This window comes from Psammomys obesus, unplaced genomic scaffold (assembly GCF_907164565.1).
Source record: "Psammomys obesus unplaced genomic scaffold, mPsaObe1.curated_primary_1811, whole genome shotgun sequence".
NCBI lineage: Eukaryota > Metazoa > Chordata > Mammalia > Rodentia > Muridae > Psammomys > Psammomys obesus.
Window position 1 is genome coordinate 652,855 of NW_026592636.1, and position 12,427 is coordinate 665,281.

General features: G+C 52.7%; 1 protein-coding gene across 2 annotated transcripts in view; it reads left to right on the plus strand.

Moving 5' to 3' along the window:
- The window catches only part of Kcnq1 (potassium voltage-gated channel subfamily Q member 1), a 331,420-nt gene that overhangs the window by 39,890 nt on the left and 279,103 nt on the right, over window positions 1-12,427 (plus strand). For both annotated transcript variants that reach the window (XM_055614763.1, XM_055614764.1), the window contains exon 2: window positions 160-250. In XM_055614763.1, the coding sequence (XP_055470738.1) occupies window positions 160-250 (91 nt within the window). The remainder of the gene's footprint in view (window positions 1-159; window positions 251-12,427) is intronic.

Here is a 12,427-nt window from a genome sequence, read left to right on the forward strand (position 1 = left end):
GATGATAAATGGTTTCTATTCTATGGACCTCATGTTTGAATGTACTAGCTGAGGGATACCTGGGGTCAGCTCTAAAGATCTTTCATGTGGGGTGTTGGTTGAGAGGGAGGTGGCAGGGAAGCTGGACCAGGCACTGACCATATGTCCCCTGTCTCACAGCTTCCTCATTGTTCTGGTCTGCCTCATCTTCAGCGTCCTGTCCACTATTGAGCAGTATGCCGCTCTGGCCACCGGGACTCTCTTCTGGATGGTATGTAGGCACCCAGGGACATCAGTAAATATCATCACCACAAGTGGAAGAGGTATAGGAGGGCTGGGGAGAGTAGAGCCACCTACCCCCATTCTCCACCACGTTGAACTGGGGTGTCAGACAGAGCAATTCCCCTGCTTCCATGCCTACTAGGCCCTTGGGCTATGTGTTGAAGGGCAGGAAGAACAGAGAGGCCTGGAGTTGTTACTCAGAAAGGCCTTTGTATGGGGAACTTCTGGACTGGGCCTAGAGGAAGGACAGACAGGAGGACATAAGTACAATGTCGCTGAGGGGTGGTGGGTGGGGGCCAGTGCCTAGGGCTGGTGATTCTTGGGTGTGTTATTGATGACTCATGGGCCCTACAGGTATCCCAGCCCAGACTCTAACTCAGTCTCTGTGGTAGGCCCTTCTGTCATCCCCTGCATCATTTCTAGCAGACCTGACCATCATGGCAGTCCTCGTAGGCACCACAAGCACCTTGGCACACAGCTTCGGTCGGTCGGTCTCCCTCTCTGTAGGCCACATCTCACCCATGTGCCTTGTCCCAGCATAGAGCAACATGTGGAAAGTTTGAGGAATAGAATTGTCAAACACCAGGGTCCAGTCACTCTACGAGGGGCCCAGGGACTGTCCTATGTGACCCACATACTGTGAGAGCTTAGAGAACTGTCTTTTATGACCCCATAGTTTGTGAAGGGCATGGAGAGTGTTCTGTGTGACCCATACTCTGTGAAGAGCCAACTGTGCCTTCAGGGTACCCTGTTGTTTGTGAACCCATATGCTTTGAGGGGCTGAGGGACTGTTTATCTAGCAGCTATGAGCCCCTGAAACAGGGCCAGGATTGGATATTGCAACTGAGGCAGACCCTGTTCTGGCAGGGCACTTAAGAGCCTGGGGACAGTCGCCATGAGGTAGAACACGCCATGTATAGCCATTCACTGCTGGCCAGGCATGGAGCCATGTGTCTTTCAGAAGCAGTGCTGATGGAGTTATGCAGCTGCTGGGAAAGTGGTGGAGGCCAAAATGTCTGGGACTATGGGCACAAGATGCTGACAGGTGGTGAAGCCCAGAAGGGTGCAACCTAGTGTCTTTCTGCTTGAGTGCATTTGTGGTTTCCTCTTGGGGTGGGATGTTCCTAACCCTTACAGGAAACAAGGAGTACAATCAGCTGCCCTTTACTGTCTATGCAGTGGGCCTTAGGCGTTTCTCAGTGATAGCTCCACAGCCTCTGTCAGCTGGGTGGCTTGTCCTTGCTGGGTCTTGAAGAATCACAGTGATAGGCACTCAGCGACACCCATTTTCTTATGTGTCAGTTCTATCTTTCCTTTATTGCTTCTAGATCTTGAGCCACAGGAAATATCATTTTCCTGAGTTGTAGAGGTCTCTGGCCTGAATGTGACGTTGTCTTCCCCACGTGATAATGCTTTGGAAGTCTCCAGGAAAGTGTGAGGCAGGCACTGCCTATGTTCCGTTCTTGCCACTCACTCCAAAGCCTCCTTTCCCCCTGCATAGGATGTGTGTCTTTTCTGTGGGCCAAATCAGACATGAGGCCTGCCTGGCAGTACCCAGTTCTCTACAGGTCACTGGAGGCTTCATCTGGCCTGGCTCCTGCACCCCACAGTGGTCTCTGTAGCATATTTCAGGGGCTCCTGGAAACTCCCTTGTTCCCCACTCCCAGCCTCACAGTCAACACATCCAACCCAGGACACACCTGGTACCAAATGTTAACTATATTAGGGGTACCCGCATGGCTGTGGGGCCGGGCAGCGGTGTGCCTGCCTCTGTGGGGGTGTCACTGTGGTTTTGCATGTGGTTTAGGCAACCTGGTAACATGGACAGTCACAAAGCTGTGATAGGAGGTTTTGGTCACTAGAGGGCGACATCTCTTCTGATGTTCTCAGTGTGGGCCTCAGCCTATAAGGTCCTGCACTTGACAATGCCTGTGCCTGGTGCCTATGGCCCCTGGATTTCAAGTTTGTGTCAGCGCCTCAGGCTTTTCCAGAAGCAACATCCAGACAGTACGCCTAGTCCCTAGTTGATTCCGTGTGGCCTGCAGAATGCTACCAACTCTTAGGTGGCTTCTCTCTTTGATGTATGTGTTGACCAACCTGCCTCAGTTTCCTGGGTGACACTCCTCAGTTTCAGAGCATACTCTTTCATGACCCATCCAATGGAGCTCTTTAATTTGGTCGGGGACTTTTGCGTGACCCTTGTATCCTTTCTTAGAGCCGGGGTAGGTAAGACGTGGGTTCCTTAGTCTTCTGTGTGATGCTCTCCCCATAGGTTCTTCTCAGAACTGTTCCTTTGCCCACTACAGAACTGTCTGTCACTCAGGTGAGACCAAGTTCCCTGCTATGTTGTGAGAGGACATAGCACTCGGTTGCTGGTTGCTGCTGTGGGGATGCCCAGTTTCCTCCCCAAAGGACTAACTAGGTTTCTAGAATCCTTGGCCCGAGACTTGATCTGGAGAGTTTGGGACAGAAGGGCTTGCTGATTCCCACACTGAGAAAGGGCTGGCTGTTAGAGCACTCACCTGGGAGGTCTCCAAGCACATAACTGTATATACGTTCATATGAATGCATCCACACACGCATGTATTCAAATGGACACATTCCTATATATAGCTGTGTCTTAAGGCAAGAGTGTGTTTTGTCTTAGCATGTGCGAGTGGACATTTACATGTGTTTGGCTTTGTTTGTACTTGTGCCCTCATGTGTATACACACTGTGTTGTGTATCTGCGTGTGCAGCTAGGTTCACGCCTAAGTGTAGATAGTACTGTATGTTCGTGTGTCAACACATGTTCACATGTTTGTGGACCTGTGAATGCACATACTCCATTTCTCATCTGTTTGCTCCAGACTTGGGGTGTTGGTCTTGCCATCCATAGTACCTTTTGGCTTAGGCTCCCTCTCATGGTGACCTCTGCTGCCTCGCTCGGGCCAGGCTCTTTCTGAGGCCTGTTTGCCATCTGGTGGCTACTTGTAGAATTGTATGCATGGATCCAACAGTCCTAAAGCCAAGGCGGGTGTGGGTGGGACCCTGTGATGGCCACGCCCCCTTTCCCTCTCTGTGAGCAGGTCCCCTCTCCCAAGGCAGCCCCTCCCCAGTCTGCTCTGCTTCCCAGAAGTGGCTCTTTGTCCACCACTGTGAGGGCAGTGACCTCATTACCTCCTTTGTCCCCTTCTCATTCCCTGGACCCTCCCTGCCCCACAACAGCTAGGAAGAGACTTTATAGAACAAAAACCTGAGTGTCCCAGACGCTCCCTGGGTGGTTTGGGATAATTTGCAACTTCTCTCTCATGGGCCTCAGAGTGACACACATTTAAGCACCCCCTCCAGTCTCCAATCCTCCCCTCCCTCCCCATCACTCACAGCCAACTGCCTCAGGACCTTTGCACAGGCACTGTGCCCAGCAGGCTTGCTTCTCTGCTGTTAGGGCTGACCTCTGGTCAGCTCTGCACACTCCCTTCGGGAACATTGCTCTTTTCTGGGCAACCCGGCTCTAATGGGGTTCTGTGAGTAGGCTCACATCTCTCTCCTGCTTTTCCATTGTGCCGAGGAAGGCTCAACACCCCAGCTGCTCATAGTAGTATGTCTAAAGTAGGATACACAACCCTCTACTTTTTAAGGGGGTTGTTTCCAGGCATGCCCCATAGGGATACCCCTGAACCTCAGTTTCTCCATCTGTAAAGTGTAGGGATGAGAATCAGCCTCAGTCTTAGCCTCCTCACTTGGATTTTCCACATTATTTTTAAAGTCTCTTTCTGTCTCTGTCTCCCTGTATCTCTCTCTCTCTCTCTCTCTCTCTCTCTCTCTCTCTCTCTCTCATTGTGTGTGTGTTTGTACAGTGCCCACAGAAACTAGAAGGGAGTGTGGCAAATCCCCTGGAGCTAAAGTTATAGACAATTGTGAACTGCCCAACCTGGGTGCCCAACCAAACTTAAGAAACTGCAGAGCCATGACTCTGCCCCCCACTTTGCTACGTTCTTAATCTGTATCCTCATATGCTAACCTTTAGGCCACACCTTCCAGGGTCTGAACTGGCCATGTCTAATGGCTTACTTCAGAGTCATGACCATAGATGGTGTTGGGGACAGCAGGGGTGAGGCAGACGTGTGTCCCTCCTGGACATATGGCCCAGGAAAGAAGGGCCTTGTATATGGGATAATGGTATCTTCCCAGAGGAAACAATGCTTGGTGGGAGGTAAGGAGGAGTTGCGTGCTGTTGCAGATGTCTGACGCACAGCACACACACACACACCCCGCCTTACCCCCTGAGGATAGATGTGTCTCAGGCCCAGGCAGATATCAGGGTTATGGATTCCAGGCCTCTGGGGTGAGAACGTCTGTTAGAGCCCCAGGCTGAGGGACACAGTGTAGAATGCAGGTGCTACGTGCGGTGGAGCAGTGTTGGGTTTGAAAAGCATAGGTGTTTGTTTCAGCCTCTGCCGGGCTATGGAGACACCAGGTGGCGCTCTAGTCACGTGCACTTCCGCAGCTCTTGGGCCCGGCCCAGAGCACTGAGCGCGGGAGCCCAAACCACAGCCTGGGGTGCCCCACGGGGGCCCAGGGCGAGGGAGCTCTGTGAGGGATTCTGGGAGCACATTGGGTAAATGGTGGAGAAGAAGTCACGCGAGGCTGTGTTCCCCAACCCCGGCGCTGTTACTCCTGCCTCAGCGCCTGGCTTTCGCGGTGCCAGAGCCCTGTTATCTCAGCCAGGGCCAAGGAAGCCAGGCGGCCTCCGAGGGATTAAGCATTCTGCTGAGCCAGGCATATTCCGTGGGCCTGAAAAGCTGTTCTTGGAGAAATCTGGGCCCCGTCAGGCCAGGGTCTGGCTAGAACTTTGATCAGGAGTGTTGTAGGTGTATTTGGCCTTGAAACTTGTTTGTGGCCCCAAAGAGGCTACACTCCCCACCCCCAACTCGGCCTCTGAATCTAGAGTAGGCTGCACGTGCGTCTGTCGACGTGGCACACATGTGTGTGGACGCCGCGTACGTGCACGTCTGTTAGATGTGCACGCCACCAAACCCACCCAGCCCTGCTTGCAATAGGAGACCCTGGCCAGCCCCAGGTGCAGGGCTGTTTGTTGTCTCTCAAACCTCAGCTTGTTTTCAAATCCCACACAAAGACAGCTGCATTAAAAAAGTCCTAGCACAAACTCCAGCTCCAGGAGCCCCACGGCCCGCATACCAGGGAACTGTCCCGCCATGCCTGCGGTTAAAACCCGTGAGCCGCGTGGCCAGAGGCCTGGGGGATGAGGTCATCTCTCCAGTTTCCTCCCTCCCTGTGAGGCTCCCTGGCCCCCGCAGGGGCGACCCACCCCCCTGCAGCTGGACCCTTCCTGGCCCGCCCTGGCTTTCTGTAACTCTCTTGGCAGGCCTCAGTTTCCCACGGGCAAAATGAGATCCCACGTGGGCTCTCTGAGTTCTTGAAACAGCCCTTGGTGGGTCCCACTTTCATGTGGAACAAGGTCAGCTCCCTAGTTCCCAGACCCTCGTTCTCACTCAGCAGGGCCTCGTATGTGCTTGCATTCATTTTCACACCCTTTCCTGCCAGTGGAGACTTTACTGGCGTTAAATTCAGCGCCTAGCTCCACAGCTTGGTGCTGCGTCTGGGCTCTGCCTTGGTTTAGTTTGTTTTCACAGTCTATCTGTTGTAGAGAGTGTTCCTATCTCTTGATCTTCCGCTGCCTGGAGTCGTAGCTGGTGTCCTATTTTTTTTTTTTTTTTTCAGCTGAAACGTGCCTCTGTTTGTACCCGGTGTGCTGTTGGTGCTTGTACTACATTTGGCCATGTGTCCCAATGCCTGGTCTGGTGTCCTATCTGGGATCTCTTGTGGCAGCATTAATACTACACCTGTCACTGGCTGCATTTATGAGAGCCGGTGTGCTCACTCTGTCCCTGTCCCTGAAGACTAGTTTGCAGGGAAGAAGACTTCTGCAGACTGAGTCACTGCTGCTGCAGCTGCCCAAGGTCAGGAGACCAGCAGGCAGCTTGAGTTTTCCACCAACAAGCCCAAGGTCTGACTCCCTGTGGGGCCCCAGCTCCCTGCTTGGACAGCTCTGTTTCTCATGGCTCTTTAGGGGTGCCATTCAGCTAACCATGTACCCAGTAGTGTTGCTGGCTCTCTCCTGGGCTCCTGAGCCCTCTGAGGAGACATTGTGTCCCTCTCAGGAGCAGAACTTGCTATTCCTGTGTCCTCAGCATACAAGGCTCCTGATGTCCCAGCCTATAACTTTCTATTTTAGAAGATACTCCCACACACAAAATGTCCACCTTTTTGGTTGAGTTTCTTTTCATTCATTCATTCATTCATTCATTCATTCATTCATTCATTCATTCATATGAAGCTCCAACTGTGTTTCAGGCTGTGTGCCAGTGGGACACAGGCTTCAGGTTAATACCCAGAACTCCGACTACAGAGTCCTGTGGACATGGAGGTCAGTCCCCACAGCCATCTGCATGGGGCCCTTAGAGGGGTTTAGCTCTGTATATAGCCCCAAGGGCATCTGGAGGCTCAGGAGGCTTGGGGGTACTCTCTGGTGCTCTCTCTGGGGAGACAGCTGCTCTGTGGTTTGGTCTAGTTGGGGAAATGTGGCCTCTAGTCTGAGGGGTGACATACGCGAATGGATGGGGCTGGGCAGCTTCTAGGGACCTCAAGGCCTCAGAGCTGTGCAAGAAAGTCACATCAGCTGGGCTCAGAGCTTGTGTGTCCTGCTAGATTTCTAGAAATGCATGCCATGTTGAGCCTCTTGCCTCCTAGCTGCACTTTCTCCAGAGCTGGCTTCTCCTTCCCGGAGTCTTTCATGTGCTTTTATGGTGCCCCTGAGCAGGGGCAGGAATTGGGGGTGGCTTCCAGGATCTTCTCCATTTCAGCAGCCAAAACTCTGCCTGCCTGCCTGCCTGCCAGGGGCTGAGAAGCACCAGGCAGCACGTAGTAGTCAGGCTTGTAGATTCCTCTGTGTTATCTTGTTTCTAAACCAGGATAGTGACTGTGTGGCCCTTGAACCCTACAGTGTGTGCTTTGCGGCCTCTAAGAAGGTGTCCAAACCCTATCCTATGCAGAAGGAGAACTTGTGGGATAGTGGTCACTGATGTACTCTATTTCATTATCTTTTGTTGTTTTGAGACAATGCTTTGTGTAGTTCAGACTGGCTTCAAACTCAAAGAGATCCACCTGCCTCTGCCTCCTAAGTGCTGAGATTAAAGACAGACATGCACCACCATACTTGGCAACTTTGGATGGCCTTGAACTCCTGATCCTGGTTTTGAATAATGCAAGTGCACTAAAATGGCACTTAGCTTGCTAACATGCCCTGACTACAAAGGGTACTGTTCCACACCAGTCTGGTCTTTGTGGCCCTGGATGTCTTGTGGCTATTTGGGTTCAGTGTCTTTCTTCTGTCTCTCCAAGTTGACACACAAGACAGTAGGTGGTTTTCTCTATTCCATCAGTGTCACTGTTTTCTCTCTCTATAAATACATTATGTGGGATTTTCCCAAGTCACTGAGACCTTAAAAAGCCAGTGTATGTCCCTAGGAGAAGCCTCTTCCCCCTTGTAACTGTCTTGGTTGGCTTTAATGACCAACTCAACACAACCAAGAATCACCTGGGAAGAGAGTCTCAGGGAGGGATTGTTTGCACTGGTCTGCTGTGGGTGTGTCTGTGGGTGATTGTCTTAATTAAGTTAATTGATGTGGGAAGAACCAGCTCTCTGTGGATGGCTCCAAGAGGCAGGGCCTCCTGCACGGAATAAGAGTGGAGCTGAGCACAGGCAGGCACACGTGCATGTATTCATTTCTCTCTGCTCTTGACTGTGGCTATGATAGGACCAGCTGTTTGCAGTTCTCTCTTTGACTTCCCTACCAGGATGGACAGTAACTTGGAATTGTAAGCTAAAATACCACTTTTCCTCTCCTAACTTGCTTTTTTTCAGGCTGTTTAGTCAAAGCAACAGAAATGAAACTAGGATGCATGGGACACAACTTCTAGGAGGGTGGAAATGGCAGGGCAGGCCAGCTTTACCTCTGTGAACACAATTACGGACCATGGATCCTAGGTCGCCAGGTTTGTGGGCTTTAAACTGGCCTCCACCCTGCCCTGGAGGCAGCAGTTTCCTTTTACAAGGCCTGCACTCTTTAACAGCAGGAAGGCCAGCATCCTCATCGGCCACCAGATTTCCTGAGCCTCCCAGGCCTTGGTGTGGAGGGTCCTACAGGACATAGCTATAATGTCTGCATCCTCTGTGAAGCCCTGGCTTTAGGGATCCCCATGCCCTGTCCTGAATGTTGAGCATTTGTCTCCAGAGCCTTCCTTAACTCAACTTACACCGCAGATGATATGTGGCTGGAGGGCCTGTCCCCACACTTGGGTAGTTGGTGAGTCTTAGTGACAGGTTCTGTGTAGGAACCTGGGAGAAGTCTGTGTTATACCAGCTCTCATTGTTTCCTTGTGGGCATGCGGTCAGTGCTGCTCCTAGCACTGCATCTTGTCATGGGGACAGAACCAGTGGGTGGGGGACCTTCCCCTCCCCCATTCTACAGTTCTGTCTTAGTTCCTAGCTCTACCTTCCTGGGAGCTTGCTACCCCCTTGCTACCCTGGGGCTCCAAAGATCATTTTTATAGTTCCTATAAGGGGTGACTGGGACAGCACCAGGATACGACCACCTCTGTGTGTGTGTGTGTGTGTGTGTGTGTGTGCAAGAGAGAGAGAGAGAGAGAGAGAGAGAGAGAGGCAGAGAGAAACAGAGACTCGTGTAGAGTGTGTGCGTGGCTTCCCAGCCCCCTCCCGGAGCCTCCAGGTATCTGGGTGGTCTTATACTTCCCTCCCTCTCTTCACCCCCTACTCTCCCTGCCCCTTTTCTAACAATTGTGCTGACTCAGCTCTAGGTTGGTAAGGAGTGATAAATCAGCCTGGGTGGCCAAGTGTGGGGCTCCCAGTGGTTCTTTGGGGTCTTGGCTTACGACAGGGTTACATGGGGCTCCTATGTCAATAGGAAAGGCCTTTCTGTGGCAGAAGCCTCATGCCCTACTAAGGGAGGACAACTGTTCAGGAGCCAAGGCAGGCAGGTTCCTATTCACAGACTCCAGGCACTAGGTCTGTGTGTTGGGGTGTATGTGTGTGTGTGTATGTGTCCCTAGGCATTCTGTTTTCCATGACCTGGTTCTAGCTGAGGCACGAGGAGGCTGTTACTCCCTAGAGCGACAGGTTCCCTTCTCTGCCTTCTCTTACCGTCCTTCCTTTAGGCCCAGGACAAAAGTCAGACCTGGGGTGGGAGCTGCCTGCTGGGGAGTGGTTCTCCACTCGGGTTTAGTGGGATTAGAGTGTGCCGGCCAGGGACAGGTGTTTCCTTTATGCTCTGCCTGAGGCTGGAAGGAGCCTCCTCAGTGTGTGCTGCCTGCGGTGGGGGTCTCCAGTTTAGAGTAGCTGGGGGGTGGCCGGGTTTTGTTAGGCCCTTGTTTTTACATCTGACCCTAGCCAGCTGGAGCGCCTCGCTTTAAGTGCAGGCTAACAGCTGACATAATATAGTGGGGTGGGCTGAGCAGGCCGCCCTGGCACCCCCTCTCCAGTGGGGCGCCCAGGGGCTGCTTGGGGGCTGTGTTGGAGGTAAGAGGATGAGCTGCAGGGCCTCATGGCTGAGGGGCATAGCTCGGTGGAGTCCGCCAGCTGTCTGCCTGGATGAGCGGGCTGCCTGAGTGGCGCAGGCTGGGGGCCTGAGTGTCCCCCAGGGCATCACACTCAGACGGGCTCCCATCACGTTCTTGGCCTCCCAGGGTCACTCAGAACGAAAACCAGAGGCCCAGGCTGTGTGCTATTGAAGCATGTCATTGTGTGATTTCGCAGGTGGGAGGGAGGGAGGGGGCTGGGGGCAGCCTCTCAGGGTCGAGAGGCACACTTGAGCACCCAGGCCCCCTGGCCCCTTGCTTTTTTGAGCTGACCGGTGAAGGAAGGCTCCAGCAGCAGCTTCCAGTAGACGGTCTGTCTCCTGGTGACGAGGCTGCATGGCGGCTGGGGACTCTGGGTGGAGCAAGTGGGGTTTTGGGACTGGGCGCTGGGGGTTGGGGGCTGGGGCTGGGCTATGGCAGCTTCTTCAATAGCTGTGGGAGGTGCTCTGACCCAGAGGCCATCTCAGTGTGTCTGGACTGCTGGGCTTGAGAAATGGAGTATGTCCTCAAGTACCTTCAGGGTCGTGGCAACCAGGGGCCATGCTCTCCTCCCCCATGTGGGCGATGCTTGGGAAAGCATGCCCTGGCCTCTGGTGTCAGGGCTTTGTATTCTCCTGGGTATTTATAACACAGACTCTCCTCTGGAGATGTGGCCGAGGGGGGCTGAATTGCAGGTGGACCCAGCACTCGTGGTCTGCAAAGCAGGCTGGGAACCGTGAGTGGTGACAATGGCTTCCACACTTGCTCAGGACTATTAAATAGCAGGTTGGAAGAAAAGGCAGCCAGGTGCAGCTGGGACACTAGGTTGTGGCATGCATGGTCAAGGAGGGCATACGTATACACACACCCATACACACACACAGGTGTGTGTGGAGACACACATGTGCCCAACCTGTGTGTGCCTCTCTTACCTGAATGCATGTTGGAGTCACACATATATGCAGCTTGAATACCCTGCTTGGATCTGGGCCTATGGGGAGTGGGCCCCCTTCCCTTTGGGGCCCATTCCATTTGCACATTTAATTCAGGAACTGTCAGCATGAGAAGCCTGGACAGGAACAAAATGTCAAGTGTGGGCTGGGAGTCCCACTTCTACAGGGTGGAGGGTTAGTCAGTTTCCAACTACCCTGGGGCTCTCTGGAGGCCTGGGGGATTCTTGATTTCATGTTAAATTTATTTCCCCTCCTTTTCTTTTCCTTCCTTTCCTCCCCCTTACTTCATCCCTCCCTCTGTCTTCTTCCTTTCTCAACATGGTTCTAGCCCCTAGTTCCCTATGCAGCTGAAAATTATCTAGTGCTGATCCCCCTGCCTCCACCTCATCAATGCTGGGTTACAGGCCTACACTGCCACATCCCGTTTATGTGCTGTTAGAGATTAAAGCCAGGGCTTCCTACACTTCCAGGCAGACACACTATCAATGGAGCTACATTCCCAGTCATTATTTTACATTCTTTAACAGGGCTGTGTCTCTTCCTGCTCACAAATGAGGCTCTATCCCTGCTCCTACTGATAACAAGAGGTCCCTGGACCCGGCAGTTGCTACCAAAGCCTGGAGATGAAGCCAGGCCTGACCCACCACCCTCAGACATTTGTGAAGCCACTGCTGAGCTTTAAGCTCTGAAGAGAATGGCCCCTTGTCCTGGGAATCTGGAGGTTTAGAGCACCTCTTCCTCTTAAATGGCCTGGGGCAACGGGCTCCATAGCTAGGCCCTGCTGAGGTCGGTAGAGGACCTAGGAGTGGCAGGGAGCCTTCAGAGGCCTGTGAAAGTACCGTGGAGAGCGGGAAGCAGACCCGTTCCTATGGTTTTCTAAGACCCAGAGACAGCCCTGGAGGTGGCAGGGGTCCAGAGACCTGAGGCAGCCCGGTGGAGTCATAAAAGTACCCTCTCTGAGAGATGGAGAGATCACTCAGAAGTTAAGAGCACTGTCTGCTCTTCCAGAGGTACCAAGTTCAACTCCCGGCAACCATGTGGTGGCTCATAACTATCCATAATGAGATCTCTTCTGGTGCCCTCTTCTGGTGTGCATGAAAAGAGAACACTCATATACATAAAATAAATAAAACTTTCTTTTAAAAAAAAAGTACCCTCTCTGCACCTCTGTTTACCTCTAGGTCAGATGACAGTGACCTGGGACATATATGGCTTGCGTCTGGGGATAGCAAATGTGAACATTCTCAGCCCAGAACGACAAGGGCCATGGCATGTGGGAGTGCCTCATTCCAGTGAAGTGAGCAGGCAGTGATGGAAAAAGGTCCATTGATGGTGTCCTGGGATTCGGGAAGCTCAGGAATCACACTGCTCTGGTCTTTTATCCTGGTGTGTGCCGGCTTGTAGCACATGCTGTATTTAAGGCACAGTTCGGTAAGTCCCGACACAAAAGCACAGCCATGGTCAGGAAAGCATGGACCCCCCCCCACGCCATGTTCTAGGTGTTCCCCTGCACCCTCTCCGCCACCTCATTTGGGTGGTGCAGGCTGGTTTGTTGTCTGTCACTGTAGATGCTCTGT